The 16,103-nt window shown below is 52.8% G+C and overlaps 4 protein-coding genes across 4 annotated transcripts; 2 read left to right on the forward strand and 2 right to left on the reverse strand.

Moving 5' to 3' along the window:
• Window positions 1-299: 299 nt before the first annotated feature.
• BDP81DRAFT_360308 (major facilitator superfamily transporter) lies at window positions 300-2,523 on the forward strand. Its single transcript, XM_060586394.1, has 5 exons — window positions 300-776; window positions 831-845; window positions 917-1,318; window positions 1,370-1,556; window positions 1,608-2,523. Exons 1-5 carry the CDS (start codon window positions 486-488, stop codon window positions 2,126-2,128), a joined length of 1,416 nt encoding a protein of 471 aa, XP_060438763.1. The 5' UTR covers window positions 300-485; the 3' UTR covers window positions 2,129-2,523.
• On the reverse strand, window positions 2,494-3,605 carry BDP81DRAFT_333578 (pectate lyase; the record flags this gene model as incomplete). The annotated part of the gene is made up of 3 exons (XM_060585677.1): window positions 2,494-2,919; window positions 2,986-3,230; window positions 3,299-3,605. The coding sequence occupies 3 exons, from the start codon at window positions 3,603-3,605 to the stop codon at window positions 2,494-2,496; spliced, it is 978 nt and encodes a 325-aa protein (XP_060438764.1).
• A 4,637-nt stretch (window positions 3,606-8,242) lies between these two features.
• Window positions 8,243-9,226, forward strand: BDP81DRAFT_455074 (uncharacterized protein; the record flags this gene model as incomplete). The annotated part of the gene is made up of 1 exon (XM_060593025.1): window positions 8,243-9,226. One exon carries the CDS (start codon window positions 8,243-8,245, stop codon window positions 9,224-9,226), a length of 984 nt encoding a protein of 327 aa, XP_060438765.1.
• A 3,685-nt stretch (window positions 9,227-12,911) lies between these two features.
• BDP81DRAFT_476137 (uncharacterized protein) lies at window positions 12,912-14,569 on the reverse strand (the record flags this gene model as incomplete). Its single annotated transcript, XM_060594761.1, has 6 exons — window positions 14,197-14,569; window positions 14,017-14,149; window positions 13,795-13,918; window positions 13,603-13,710; window positions 13,275-13,549; window positions 12,912-13,223 (listed from the first exon to the last, which is right to left on the reverse strand). Exons 1-6 carry the CDS (start codon window positions 14,310-14,312, stop codon window positions 12,912-12,914), a joined length of 1,068 nt encoding a protein of 355 aa, XP_060438766.1. The 5' UTR covers window positions 14,313-14,569.
• Window positions 14,570-16,103: the final 1,534 nt, after the last annotated feature.

Raw genomic sequence — 16,103 nt, forward strand, 5'->3', positions numbered from 1 at the left:
ACGACGCGGTAACCTGCCTCTTCCTCGGTGACTCGGCCCAGTGGAGCAAATCCGATCGCCTTTCTAACCTTACCTAAGACTGGGCCGAGTCAACATGACTGGGTGTTGTTTGACCGAACCAACGAATCATCAACGAGAAAAACCGCCTCCTCGCCTGGTCTACGTGTGTTAGTCAGGAATGTTTCCGACCGATACTCCGCTAGCGCTCCGCGTCTTACTCCGAGAAAGGAACCTTGGAACCCCAGATGCTCCGGATAATCGTCGGTGGAAGCTCGCCGTCGAATTCACCCCGCCCAGTTCTCGGGCATTGAAGCGAAGTCACCAGACCGCCAGGTTCGATGATCTTGTTATTATCGTGGCAGTCGTTCTGCCTTCTTAACTTCATCTCTGTGTTCTGCCATTGTTACCTTTCCCAAAGCTCGATTCCTTTGAAGACAGGTTTCAGTAGGCTTGGTTGCGCTGGTGACTGACCAACACCCTTCAACATGTCACAAACCGCCACCGAGGCGCGATCCGACGCGCTGCATCAAAAAACCTTCACTTTGGAGCCCTACGAACTCGGCCGTCTGAGTTCAAGCGGTCGGGCACTCGGCAACGCCTCACCGAAGAAGGATGGTCCCGAAGAACATCAATCGTCAGACGTGCCCGACGACAGCCCCCCGCCGAATGCTCATGGAGCTATCGAACGATGGAACTCGCCAAGGGGCAACATGGGAAGACTGGGCTTCGCTTTCTTTTCGTTTGCCATTGCCGGTATGAACGACGCAGCAGTCGGTGTGAGTAAACGTCGATATGTCAACGATTTGCAAACAGGCACTAACATCCCATAGGCTCTGATTCCCTACGTAGGTTTGCTCCTCTTTCGTTTTGATGTTCAGGAACTCGCATTGGACTTGTCATTCTTACTCTTCCACAGCTTGAAACTTACTACGAACTCAGCTATACCGTCGTCTCGCTGATCTTCCTGACTCCATTTGCCGGTTACTCGGTCGCGGCCTTCACCAACGCCAGGATCCACCAAAAATTTGGCCAGAGAGGCGTGGCTATCATGGCCCCTCTGTGTCACATCATCACATACATCGTCCTGGCCTTACATCCTCCATACCCAGCACTCATTGTGGCCAACACGATCAGTGGTTTTGGCAACGGACTGACGGATGCGTGCTTCTGCGCTTGGGTTGGCGCCATGGATAAGGCAAACACAATTCAGGGGTTCCTGCACTCTTTCTATTCCGTAGGAGCTTTGATTTCTCCGTTGATCGCTACTTCAATGGTTGTCACTGCCAAGCTGCCTTGGTACAACTACTACTATGTCATGGTAAGTCCAGTAGCAATTCGCCGTGCCTGTGGTCATGCTAACGATTCGCAGGTCGGTGCATCTGTTCTTGAACTCGTCGGCCTCACCGTCGCCTTCTGGCAAAAGACCGGCGCCGTGTACCGCGCCGAGCATGCGCACGAGAACGATGGCAATGGAGGCGCCGGCACTAGAGTTGCACTTAAATCCAAAGTCACCTGGCTTTGCTCTGTGTTCTTTTTCGCGTACATGGGTGTCGAAGGTGGGATCCCCCGTCTGCGTCGCATTCACTGTTGCTAACTCGGGTTCTCAGTTGGTCTCGGAGGCTGGATCGTCACGTTCATGTTACGCGTCCGAAAAGCATCCGCCTACGCATCTGGTATTTCTGCGACCGGCTTCTGGGCGGGCCAAGCCCTGGGACGCGCTACTTTGGGGTTTGTGACAGAGCGGTACGGGGAAAGGCTATGCATTAGCATCTACATCGCCATCTGCCTCGCTCTTCAACTCCTCTTCTGGCTCGTCCCGCAGTTCATCGTTTCGGCTATTGCTGTGGCTTTCCTTGGGTTCTTTCTCGGGCCGATGTTCCCTGGAGCTGTCATGATGACAGCCAAGCTGCTTCCGAAGCACATCCACGTAAGCGCTATTGGCTTTGCGATGGCTATTGGAGGTACCGGCGGAACGGTCTTCCCGTTCATCATCGGCGCGATTGCGACGAGCAAGGGTGTTGCTGTACTCCAACCGATCATCTTGTCGCTTATCGCAGTTGTGGCTATCGTGTGGCTTTGCTTCCCCCGCATCAAGAAGCGGGACGAAAATGTGGTATCGGATCTATGAGAGAAAAGTTGAAGTTATAGCAGGACGCTCGCTTTGATGGTACAATTTCTCGTGCAGTTTTTTGCCTGATTATAGATGAACCTCACATGGGTAGACGGAAGATAGAGATGATCGTTCGTTTCACTAGAAATGGGAGTCAGGTTGGGAGAAAGAATATTGTTCAGTTTACTGAGTAAACGGCAGATTTATATACAATGCCTCCAAATAATCCAGCTCTGGCAAACAGTTTGACCCCGTATGTGCACAAAAGTGGCGGATATCGCCAGACCATCGGCGTAACTCATATATACTGAGTCAAGTATGTACAAAGAAATATCGGTTCATCCCTCCATGATTAAGACATCCAAACTGGCTGATAAACCAGCTTACAACTTCTGGCCAGCGGCGCCGGGAACGGAACCGGCGACCTTGCCGGAGCCGAGGGCGGCAATCTTGTAGGGCAGCGAGGCAGAGGTGAGAGTTCCCTTGGGGACAGAGTTCTTCGAGCCACCGAGGTCGACATCCTCAGCGACGGCGTAGCCGGTCTCCTTAGAGTCGGCGAAGAAGATGGCCTCAGCGGGGCAGCTGTTGAACGCGGTGCTCTGGACAAGGACCTGAGCGCCCATGCGGGAGTTGATGCCGGTGAGCAGGAGCTTGTCGTAGTAGGAGTTGACGACGTGGACGGTACCGAAGCGGACGAGGGGAGTGCGGGAGTTAATGTTGGTCCAGTGGTTGTTGGCGTAGGTGACGTGGAGCTTGCCCTTGTCCTCGCTGCCGTTACTGTCAGAGTGACCGACCAGGGATCCCTTCCACTATTGTTGATGATGTTAGTCTAGAACTTGTTGAGGAGTATGAGATAGAAGCTAGGAGACACTTACGTGGTCGTGGAAGTAGACGTTGGAGACCGTGATCCAGTCAGCGCCGTGGGAGATATCGAGAAGGCCATCAAGGTCATCCTTGCCTCCGCTCAGGTCACCGGAAAGGTCGCAATGGTCAACCCAAACGTTGGTAGACTCATCAATGCCAATGGCATCGCCATTGGTGGCCTTGACACCGCCGATCTTTAGGTTGCGGATGATGACGTTCTTGACCTGGCGGACGTACAGGCCGACGTTGGTGAGAGCTGCAAGGGTATTGATGTTAGGACAACAGCGCTTCGGAGACAGTGACCAGGTTCTCGAGGATACTTACAGCTACCCTTCTCTCCAATGATGGTCTTGTCAGAAGAGACGCGGACCTTGGCGCTGCCGGAGATGGCGCCGGAGATGACGATGATAAGGGGCCCCTCCTTCTTAGCAGCAGCGACGAGCTCATCGACGGTCTTGACGGTAACGCTGGAACCGCCAGCACCACCGGTGGTACCGCCGCCTTGGGTGCAGTAGCCAATGTTGCACGCCTCGGCGGCCTGACGGAGAGCAAGTTCGTTGCGGGCGGTGACGATGTTGGCAGGCGAAGCCGCGGCCAGAGCGGCCATGAAGGTGACGGCGGAGAACTTCATGTTGACGGATCTGTAATAAGTAGGCTGGTTATGGAATTGATTTGGACGAAATAAGAGGTAAAGATCTTGAAGCGGGTGACTAGCACTACCGGAGTTGATGGAATGGGATGAACAGGAAAAAGAATGAAAGATTGAAAGGGCGCGATGAGGAGAAAGAAGAACCGTTGGTCCGACCCGTCGATGGCAGAGTCTTATATATGAACAATCTCTCGATCTTGGCTTCTGGTTTAGACTTAGGAAGATGGTGCCGTTGGTGGTTGTGGGAACTTGGAAGGAGGCCGGTCCAAGACTCCACGTTAACAAGTGCATTGCTGGGCGTTTCCAACTAAACACATCCGTTGCCTCCATCGAGGCCCTTGTTTATTTCGCCATCTGTGTAAGCCAGGATGATCTCACAAACATACCAGGGCAACGGAGAGACTGGACGAAAATTCCGTCGACAGAGACGTCTTCGTCAACGCATACGGCGAGAGGTGATTGACTTCTAACGAGACCGTTACACTGAGATGAACGGCACGAGTAAGGGAGACTCACGTCTTGGCCCGTCCCATGGCGACCAGGGTACCAGAACCAGATGACTCGGCGCAAATGTACTTCCTAAAAGGAACGCGAGAGAACGATTCCTGTGTGGTGTTGCCCGGCTTTTGGTATGGATAGGTTGGGTTGGGGGGTGCAGGGGTTGGAATAGGCTCATTCGGCTGTCACTGGCAGGGCCTAGCTGAACCCACCGGGGGCAGAAGAACGAACCAGTGCCGCCCCAGCTGGGCAGCCGTTCGCAGTAACGCTGAAGGTGTGACCCTGCGCTAGAACCGCACAGCTGCTATGTTTCGGATCAGCAGGATGAGTGGCTTTTGCGCGCGGCCCCCAAGAGATAGATGAACGCCAAGATGCTGTCTAAATGAACGAGGACTGGTCGTTGGAGGAATAACTCAAAGCAGAGCGTCGCCGTGCGCACAGCGGAAGCCGTCGCCTATCTGAGCAGACGCACTGCTGATCTGATGGGGGCATTGTCATGATGAGTGTGTGGGGATGACCCCTGGCTAGGTTGCTTGAGCCTTGAGGTGATCGGTTGTCAGTGAGTTAAGAATTGAGAGGCCGGCTCCCACTTCTTTACACCTTTTACCGCACATTAAAAGACCATCTCACGGCGAGTTCTCAACTACAGAACAACACAGACGCGAAACGAAACTCCTACAACTGACTTCCTTGTAACTTTTCGGCACTTTGCGATCACTTAGCAGCGAACTCTATAACTCTAAGACAGTATGCCCGTCATAATGAGAGAAGTGAGAGGGGTGGTGATTGACCTGTGCATCTACCCGCAACCTTGGCATGTTGCACTATTGAAAAGGGGGATTAGCTGCCAAGACTGCGACTATTGGCATTCTGCACTGCCAAACTTTGCTTTCCAATCATCGTGCGGTCCAACTGCCCACTCCACCATTTTCTTACTTCTGACCAAGCACGAGGATAAAAGACAATGACGGCCAGTCCTCTTGTTCTGCCTGCTTAAGGCGGGTTCCGTGACCTCCTCCTCAACTCTCAGTGTTGGATTCACAGGTGGAAAAGGAATACTCGAGTATCGTGGGTAGCAACGATCACCGACTGTAGTGGTGATATTGCTTGTTCTTGTTGTTCTTTTGTGGAAGTCTAACCAGGTGCCAGCGGCGGCAGGAAGTCTGGGGTATACCACCCTCGTGTGGCTGAGCCACACGGACCACCGTGGCTGGAACGGACCGCGGCAGCAACCTCCTGCTGCCTAATGTATGCCTATTCCAACACTCAGGCTATCACCGCTGTTAGTGTCACCATTCCAACTGAGTCGCTGGCGCCAAGACGTTTATATCGATTCAACCTTGGCATTCTACAACGCAGGAGATTGGGACCTGAACATCAAACGGCTCGTATTCGATCAACAGAAACCCACAAACAAGGGGAAAACGCCTGGATCTCGAGGGAAAGGAGAGAGCAAAATCCGCGAAGACGAGGATTCGACGAGTAACACAACGCAGGCGAATTTGCAAGCAGAGCCTTGCGAGCGATCGCAGCGGGACACAATGGAGGCCATTTGCGATCTCTGGTTTACGCACCCCGACTGGCCCGGCGGACCAGCCCTCACTCCAGACATTCCCCAAGTCTGCAGGGTTGTACATGCCTTCTGCAGCTACCATTGCCAAATGGGCCAGCAAGCGTAGTACCGCCAGTTCATCTTGGGACTCATTGAGCCTAGCGACGGTTTCCCGAATCCTTCAGAACGCCGAGCGGTGGTTGCATCTTGCCGAACCCTTCAGATCGCCCGGGCTGAGTAGCGATCTTCGCTGTCGACTTATTTTGCACGAATGAGACTGTTTCCACCGTCTCCGAGCGACCATACGGAAAAGCCACCGGAATAGCTTGAAGAAGAAGGTGGGTTAATCAATGCCAACATTACACCCATCTCAATATTCCACTCTGATGTAAGCGATCCCCGGCTGGCTTTAACTTGCTGCGTTAATTCGATTCAGGGACAGTCTCCACGTCTATCGACCATGAAAGGATGATCTCGGACGAAGGTCAAGACCACCAATTACGACCGCATTGCCTTGCCCCATAGTCTCGACTTGCGTCTTTGGGGACATCAGATGATTACCAGGAAAGAAGAAAATGCTTGGCTCAACTACATACCATGAGCTTTGAGTCAGTTGCCAGTCTTGTACCTGACCAATTGAGCAGATTCTCGGTCACATCTAGTTTGCCAAAAATAATTTCTCCGTTGGCGAGAGCTTTGTGCAGAGAGATGTGTCGTACTCCTCGGCCCATCTCTTGCCATTGATAGTATCTCATGGTCTGGTTCAGCCCCCGTCATATTTCTCTCTACGTGTCTTCTTCAACTGTTGGTATGGAAGGAACGCGAGTTTAACTGATGTTTGCACCAGTATTGAAGGTCGCGCGGGTTGATCTGGACCAGTATTCATGATGCTTGCCGCAACCTTGAGATCTTACAGACTGGAACCACAACGGGCCTGGGATCTAACGATGCCATTTTCATGCAGATGTTCCTTCATACTTGACTTGAACATCGACCTAGCTGTTTCGGTAGAGTTTTGCTAATAACTCCAGTCTCATTGGCCTAGTAACTTCCGGAGATCTTGTCTCAAACTCAGTCATCCACCGGTCTTCAATTGGCGATCGGCCCAATTCCCCCACCCCAAGAATAGGTGAATGCTCTCAACCCACAAAGATTTGACGTCATAGCTCGGGTTCTTGGCGATAATTCATACTGGCAGCATACATATGGGCAGCTTGACGGGAATGAAGTCATCCTGTGCTGACCAGTTCCATCGTCAGGTATTACGGGGTACGAAGGCCTCGGCCGGTCACAATCAGTGGCGCACCCTTCAATTAATACCCTTACAGTCGCCCTCATCACTTGGAACACTCCGCTTGGAGGGAGAAGCGGTGAATAAGCATTCACGATCTGAATGTCTGGTCATGGGAAACCCAGAAGCAAATCACTGGAGCAGGAACGGTCGAATTCGGTAAATATATCCCATGTTATCTGGATGCACCGCTCTCCTAATTACCATTGACTGCAGCCAGTATCCAACAAGCATACCGTAAAGTATACCATTGAGCGAGTGTTTAACCGAACCAGGTGGCCGAGCTAAGCCTTGTCCTGTCTCGACCTGGATGTCGGGAGTAAGCGTGTGGCCTTGCGCGTCGCAAAGGCAAAGGTCCAAGCTTTTGCGTCCCCAGTAGATATTTAACCTGTTGGATACTGTCACGAGTTATGGCACGCAGCAATGGGCATATGAAGTGTGGTAAAAGTGGCTTGTATTAACCCAAATAGAATCGAGCAAGGAAAGGTGCTATCCCATTGACTGCTGCTTAACGTCAGCGGAGCCCTTGTGCGGGGTACAGCCAATAAGGGCATACAGGCTCATCTGTGTCAGCCAATAATTAGGCACGTTTTAAGGTACTTATATTGTCTATATATTTAGGTTATACCAAAGGTACCAGCAATCTTGGTCGGTACATAACGATATATCGTAATCTAAGAAGCCTTTTCGAGTATACCTTCGTAGCTTTCTAAGGTTATTACTAGATATCTCGCCTAGAGCCTGGCGGGATCGTAAGGCTGTTATATTGCTACAATAGGAGCAAGGCGAACAGGACTTTCTCGATCCCTTGCGATGGTGCTGCCAAGGAATAGTGGTATTCTTTTTATCTCTTGTTTGCTTAGGTCGTGATCTTTGCCGACCCCCTGCTAATGGTCTAAACTGCTGGATAAGCTGGGCTGTAAGCAGTTGCCGCTATTGATACTACTTTTTAATAGATCTGTCGTGATGGCTTCAACCATCTGTGGCCTCACTACCCGTCACGTGACCTCGGTTACATAATCACCGAGGCCCACACTCGCTCGCATCACCTATTTCAGAGCAAGCCTCTTACCTATTCTCTACTTTCAATGGATAACCGTTCTCTATCAAACATCTCGATGCCCACATTGTGACCATACGACAGTTATGAGCCCAGCTCTAACTTAGACCCTGAACTACTGTTATAAAGGCACTTTCTACGGACTGCGATTTATCGCATCCTTTCTCATACCTCATTACAAACCCCCAACACGTCTATGGATCGCTCTTAGACACGACATGTCGTCCGAGAAGATTTCCGACGCTACAAAGCGCAAGCTTAACCACCGGCGAGACTGGCCAAAGTGGTACCTCGCTCTCCGAGTTGAGGCACGATCGAAGGCCGTCTGGGAACTACTTGACCCAGACGCAGACGACAAGAAGTCACCTTCAGACCCGTCCAAGTTCATTGATGCCATACCCTCGGTCGACGACTACGTCAAAAAGCGAAATACCGCTCAAGACCTTGCCTACAACGAGGCTCTAACAGACTACAAACGAAGACTTGAAGAGTACGCGCAGCAACAGGCACAGGCAGACGCTCCAGACGACCCGGACGATCCCCAGGAGCCAGAAGAAGAGGTTGAAAACGAGCCCATCGAACAACCGACGATTCCAACGAAGCCAAAGGTCGTTACAGCCCACCAAGCACGACTCGTTGAGGAATACACGGGCTACATCCAGCAACTGGTTTCAAAGACGGTCTCCCGCACACGAAAGGAGAGGTCCTATGAGTCCATGGACAAGTGGATGTCTGACACTGTCGCTCCGGAAATCCTCGAGAACGCGAAGGAAGAACTTATCGATACCGATGACTGCTCCCTTCGTGCGATTATCCGTGTTCTCAAACGAAAGTACGCCCCAAGCGACTCAAGCTCGCTCACAATCGCCCGAGAAGAATTCACCGCGGTCATGAGCAGAGCGAATTCCAACGTCAATCCCTCCACCTGGATCAAGGACTTCAACTCTGTCTACCGTCGGGCAGTCCAGCTGAACCTGCCCGAAGTACAAGGTACCCTGGCTTCCAAAGCCTTTCTCTATGCGACCGCGCGTCGCTTCGCCCCAGCCTGGTCCAACCAGGAGCTCACTGATATCGTTAAAATGGAGCGAAAAGGAGAGACAGTGCCGGATATGGGGCAATACGCAGAGATTTTCGACGATCTTCTGCACGAAGAAGCGATCTACGGCCGAAGTCGTAGCCGCAACCCTAAATTGCCCTTGTGAGGGGCCCCACAGCTGGAACACAATCGACTGCGCACGAGTGGAGCTCGCCCTGACTGGGAAGACGAAGTGGGAATACGTGAAGCTAGACGAAGCCGAAGCCAAGAAGTCACTATTCGCTCATCAATGTGATCCATGACCGTACCCAACATACATCTCGCTCCTCATACCAAATGAGAGGCGACCGTACGGACTCAGCCTGGCTCTGGCACCTACGATCTGGTCATCTCGCGCCCGAAGCACTCGAGAAGCTCGTGCTGGCCGCTCGGGGGGTGAGGATCAAGGGTCCCAGTCGCTTAGAGTGTCAATTCTGTGCGACAACGCACGCCAAGCAGGTCATTTCTAGACGAACCTCGGAGCGAAGAGCAAACCGACCTTATTATAGGATCTCGTGGGATCTCTTTGATTACCCTGTGGCGTACGACAAAAGCAAGTGGCTGATGCTGATCAAGGATGAGTACTCGGGCAGGATCTTCGTTTTCCCACGGGTCACGAAGACCCATGATATGGTATTCAAGGTACTCTACCTATTCGAGCGCTGGGTACGAACTCAGAAAGGCCTGGCCATCTGCAAGATTCGTCAAGACGTAGAACGCGCAGTAATCGCCATACAAGGCGAGACTCGCTACCAGACCTGGGTAAAGGAGCTAGGAATCGAATTAGAAACCACTCCCCCGTACACGAAGGAGCCAAACGGAGGTGGAGAGCGAGCCGGCCAGGAAATCATTAACAAGGCAATAAGCATGATGACCGCAGCCGGCCTCCCAACCGAACTCTGGGTAGAAGCTGTCTTAGCAGCGACTCACCTGTACGATATCAGCCCAAGGAAACGAACGAACTGGCTCTCGCCAGTGCAGACCGAGGAGGTCTGGTTCAGCCACTACTTTCGGTGGTGGCAACCGACCAATACGCCCAAGCTCGCCCGCGATCTACGTCCCCATTGGGGGTGGACGTACGCATATGGGTGCCGGGCGTACCCTCTCAAGAGGGACCGTGAGAAAGGAATCGACAAGAGACGCTTCAAGGTGGAGCAGAGGGGTCATATCGGATACCTGGTGGGATACGTGACGAACGCCCACAACCTATACAGGATCTGGATACCCTCGCTTTCAGAAGTCATAATCACGCGAAACGTGACGTTCGACGAGACCATTTTCTACTCGAAGAACGATGCGAAATCAGCCCTTCCAACGCCCGAAGCCAGAGTCGTGGCGGATGAGATACAACAGCCGCTCACAACGATCGATCCTGAGCTACAAGTGCTTGGAATCGTGACCGAGGAAGAGGCTGCCGTGATCACTGACAACGAGCATCCATCACCACCTACACTCGCTCCACAGGGTGCTGCCCAGACCGTGGAAAAGTCAAGCATGCTCTCGAGTGGACGAGGAGGGTGGCTGCTCACCCCCGAGCAGACTCCTGACCCTCAAGGTCAGGAATCCAGCACGAACCTCGCACAGCTGACAAAGGTTGAAAGCGAGGCCGTAGGGGAAGTCGACTATCTTGCTGAGAGAGTCGAAGACGTGATATACGTACAGACAGAAGAGTCCCTTCCTACGTACTCCCACGAGGAAGAGCCTTCTGCCCGACTGGACCCCGATGATCCGCCCCAACCGACGAGCCCACGTCGAGAAGTTGAGGAGGTGAACGACCCAGCCGGAGATTCCGAAGCGACCGACTCCAATGGTCGTGAGGATGATGGGCCAACTAGACGAAGCAGGAGGCTAAGGAACCAGTCGCCAGACTTCGTCGACCAAGACCCGAGTCGAGGGGAGCGATTCGGGCAGTACTCCTTCTTTCTCCATACAGAGAGAAACTGGGACGCCTTTTTCAATACGTATATGCCTGATCAGCAGAAAGCGATTATTGAAGCGACCCAGGGGCACAGGACGCTCCATTCGTGCGTCCATGCCGCAATCGCCGGAGTGAAGCACACTCCGCCGACCGAACTCCGGAACGATCGGATACATGCGGACTTCCTCATCGCACCTCCAAAGACGTGGAAGGACGTCCTCAAGATGCCCGAACCCCTCAGAACTCAATTCATAGAGGCTGCTCGGGCAGAGATCAAGAAACTGGAGGAAATGAACACCTGGAAAGTCATTAACAGAGCGACAATCGACACCAAACCGATACCGCTCAAATGGGTATTCAGCTATAAGTTCGATGAGGATTATTACCTTGATCGCTGCAAAGCGAGAATCTGCGTTAGAGGGGACCTTCAAGAGCGACACCCTCTAGAAAAGACGTACGCAGCCACCCTTGCCGCCCGAACCTTCAGAGTCGGCATGGCTATCGCCGCTCAATTTGACCTTGAAGTCCGCCAGTACGACGTCGTGAATGCATTTCTGAACGCAACTCGTAAGCCAGGCGACCCTCCCATTATCTGCGAGCTCCCCCAGGGCTTTCGACGGCCAGGAATGTGCGTTGAACTCGAACGAGCCCTATACGGCGCTCGTGACGCGCCATTACTCTGGTACGAAGAGCTCGCATCGACCCTTAAGGCCCTTGGTCTCTTGCCCACAAGCGAGGACCCGTGCCTCTTCCAGACCACCGACAAGAAGGTCCTGGTCCTCTTTTACGTGGACGATATCCTCGTCCTTTATCACAAGGACCACGCTTCTGAAGCCAGTCGGGTAACCGAGGGACTGAAGAAGAAGTACGAGATGAAGGACCAAGGACCAGTCTCATGGTATCTCGGTATCAGGGTCGTTCGTGATAGGCCCAACCGCAAGATCTACCTCGTCCACGACCAATATATCGAGAGAATGGCCAAGAAGTTCGATCTTGTCGATGCTAGAGCCCCAGTAACGCCACTACCGACCGTTCCGATCGAAAAGAACCCAGGAACCGCGTCGGCAGCCGACACCAAGTCGTTCCAGGAGAAGATAGGGTCGATATTATATACGGCAATTATGATTCGGCCCGACGTCGCTTTCGCATGCGCTTTACTGTCGCGGTTCCTAACGAACCCGTCTAGTCAGCATCATTCCATGGCAGACCAAGTGATACGATACCTCTATCATACACGACACCTTGCGATTTGCTACGGCATCTCGGGGGGTGGGCAGGCCCTGCTCATTGCAGGCGACGCCTCGTTCGCAGACGACGATGAGACACGTAGATCATCACAAGGATATATCATCTCCCTTTTTGGCGGACTCGTCCAGTGGAAGGCAGCTCGCCAGAACACCGTAACGACGTCGACAACTGAAGCCGAACTGCTCAGCCTGGAACACACAGCGAAAGAGACCATCGCTCTCAAACGCCTATTCAGAGATATCTCGCTTGAGCTCGGCGACGTCTGGAGGGTACACTGCGATAATCGTCAGACAATTAGACTTGTAGTAGAGGAAGGGGAACGTATCTCAACTCGCCTTCGCCACGTCGATATCCAGAACATGTGGCTACGTCAAGAGCACTCAAAAGGCTCATTCCAAGTGGTCTATATGACGACAAACGACATGCCAGCCGACGGTCTTACCAAGAACCTCTCGCGAGCAAAGTTCGAGCACTTTATATCGCTCCTAAACATGAGAGATATACGAGAAATGGTCACACGGAACGAGGGGATAAGTATGCGGGAGCAGAACGCCCCGGAGCCCCGGGTTTTCAATTAAAAACGTGGCCCACGGCCAAGGAGCATGAAGTCGCTCCGGCGACCCCGTCGGGTCGCCCAAAAAAGAGGCTATTTGCCTGAGAGAGCAGACGCGTAGCGATCCAGAAGATCAACTAACGCGGGGCGCACGTTCGCAGGAACGTGGACACCAATGAAGGCGTCGAGTCCGATCCGGATACCGTCTGCCTTCGCAAGCGAAGCAGCCGACACCTTCACGTCCTCAACTGGCTCTTTGGACGAAGCTTCCAGCACAAAGAGAGCCCCCATAGACGCCTCTCTCACCAAAGCCTCGTCTATACGAGCCCCTTCACCTCCACCCTCACCCATGAGGCCGTCGCTCTCAAGGGCCTCACGCAAGGCTGCGGTTACGCGAGTCAGGTCCTGGGAAGCTATCAGCGATAATCGAAAGCGAGACACGCATAGAATACTCACTTTCACCGGCGTCACCGGGGTCTCCTTGCTCGCCCGCTTGAGGCGCAGGAACTTCTCACCGAGCTCACGTGTACGCCCCTTGGGAATAGGAGCGCAGCCAGACTTCTTATTACGCTGGCAGAGGGCACACTTCCGCCCTCCACGCGAGCCCGGGAGGCACCAGCCCTCCGAACGGCCGCTAAGGGCGCTTTTGATACACCCAAGACAAGCAGAACCGAACGGAGGCGGCACCCGCTCGAGAAGCTCCTCGGCACCAGGTGTGCCGGGAGGGTACGCTGGTGAGAATTAGTATTGTGAACGACAAGGCAAACAAGGACTCAGAACTCACGGGGAACCACTCCGCGCCCGCCAGCAGGGAGCGAGGGAGGGGGCTGTGAACCACCCTCACCTCCACCCGCCTCCTGGGTATCTCCTTCGGCCAAAAGGCCGTCACCGCCTATAAAGCACGACGAAAGTATTAATTCCAAACAACGATACCGTGCTGCCGACTATGTCCGGGAGCGAGGAAGATACCACGTACCCGAAGCGGGATTCTCGTCAGGATTGGGGGAGCCGCCGCTCTCCCCCAGAGTCTTGAGGCGCTTGGCCTCACGCGCTGCGGCGGTGCGAGCGCGCTTTTCAGCCCGGGTCATTCTAGGCGGCATCTATACACGACATCGTTAGTTAAAATCCTCATTCCTGACGACGCGTACGCTTGCGAACGCGGGCGTAAAAGGCGAGAAAGGTGAGGGTATATACGTACGGTGGTATGGTGTGACTGCGTTGTAGAGGGAGGAAAAGTCAGAGCCGTGGGCGGTCGAGAGGAATCAACTTGGGCAGCGACCGCCTCAGACCGACGGTCGATTATTCGGCCAACGAGAGGCCTCCATTCCGACCTACCTCCCGTTAATGAAGGACCTCGAGATCACCCATGGCAACGCACTCAGAGGCTGACCGACTACCCATTTTCCTACGTCTACAACTCAGCGCGCAAAGCGATTTATTTTGTACTTCCTTTTGTAAATGGATTTCTGTACGGTAATAGTTAGAGTTCTGCATTCAGCAGCGCTATTTCCAACGATGCGGGTGGTTCGGCGCGCTTTTCCAGACGAAGACGCGTCTGGGGGGGGTGTGTCGTGATGGCTTCAACCATCTGTGGCCTCACTACCCGTCACGTGACCTCGGTTACATAATCACCGAGGCCCACACTCGCTCGCATCACCTATTTCAGAGCAAGCCTCTTACCTATTCTCTACTTTCAATGGATAACCGTTCTCTATCAAACATCTCGATGCCCACATTGTGACCATACGACAAGATCGCTAACTAGGCTTGCCCTAGAGCTACAGTAAATAGCTATTCACAACGATCACTTCTAATAGAAAGTCCCAAGCAATTGCCTGCCAGCCCCCTCGCCGGATAGGGTGGCCCCATTGATAATAGGACCTCATCTAGTCACTAATATTAACGCCGTTCATCTTATAATTATACTCGTCTATTAGTGCCGTGTTACGACCCAACATGCATGACCAAGAACAAGGCCTGCCCCGCAGGCTCGCGGCGGCTACAGCGCACCATGTATGCAGAGGACAAGTTGATGATGATGATGATGTATTTAACGTCTGGTAACAAAAGGACGTGCCGGGCGCTATGCCGATCTAACGGTAAAAAACATCCAGGGAGGCTTCAGAGGGGCCGGGCTTGTTCCTTTGAGTGCCGAAAGTGTACTTTCGAAGCTTGATGTCAAGTTACACACTCCAACACCCCCAGGGTCCCTACCAACAACACCCCCCGCGTGGACTTCTCAGACGCCAAATAACCCAACAAAGGCCTCTTCTCAGTCCGAACTCATCAAAATGAGGATCTCCCGCTATCAAAATAGCTCCCAAACTTCAATTATTAAAGCTATACAGCATTTATTAAAGGGAGCGCGGGGATTTATACACTAGATTACCTTATTAAGGTCAGAGGTCTATATCCTCCGGGAGGAAAATAACCTACTTAGCCGACGCAGGAGGGCTAAGAAAACACGTCTCAGATAAGGAGGAAGTCTTACTGTAGCTAAGGCAGAGGACATTCAATCGCAGAGAGAGGCTACGGCCCAGATTAAGGAGGAAACGCGCCAGAGTAGTGGTCATCGGCCGAGGACAGAAACAGGTCAACGGCGATATGGCGTCTGCGGAAACACTGGCCACAATGCGCGAACATATCAGTTTAATGAAGAAATATCTGAGGAATAGGATTCAGAGTAGTTTCAATTGATTTTATGTTTTTAGTGTTGCTCCTTATTTAGATTTATAATGTGATCATGGTTAGGTGGGCAGCTCGCTTGTCTGGGCAGCTCGCTTATCAAGTACGTTAGTTTTTATAACACTATACCTTCCCATCTAAAGTAGGAATATAATATATCTTACCCCAAGGGATATCTTGTCCTTCAGTTACTTTCTCGGCAACAAGGATCTTATCTATCCCGCTATCTTTCCGGCAAGTGCCAGAAGCTCCGACTTGCTACTTCCGGAGAGCCCGGAAGAGCCGGACAGAAGAAAAGAGGTTATCTAAAAAGACGTGGTAGATTGTTGCCGGAAGCAGGGTAACTAGGGTCGTTACAACCCGTTGCGTTGGCGTTAAAAGGGCCTGCTTTGCCGCCTCGTCATCCGGCGCTGGCCGGGCCTGTGGGACTAGCCCGTACGGGCCCTTTCCGTGGATATGCCAGAGCCACCGGAGACAGTAGCCTGATTGGGCAAGAATCCATATCTTGAAGCCGGTCGGGATCGGCTTAGTCGGGATTGTTGTTGTCTCAAGGGACCGGCCTGTGAATCGGACCATAGCCTCGTCAACAGTAAGGTCAAA

This window comes from Colletotrichum phormii (assembly GCF_030913505.1).
Source record: "Colletotrichum phormii strain CBS 102054 chromosome Unknown BDP81scaffold_33, whole genome shotgun sequence".
In the NCBI taxonomy this organism is placed as follows: Eukaryota; Fungi; Ascomycota; class Sordariomycetes; order Glomerellales; family Glomerellaceae; genus Colletotrichum; species Colletotrichum phormii.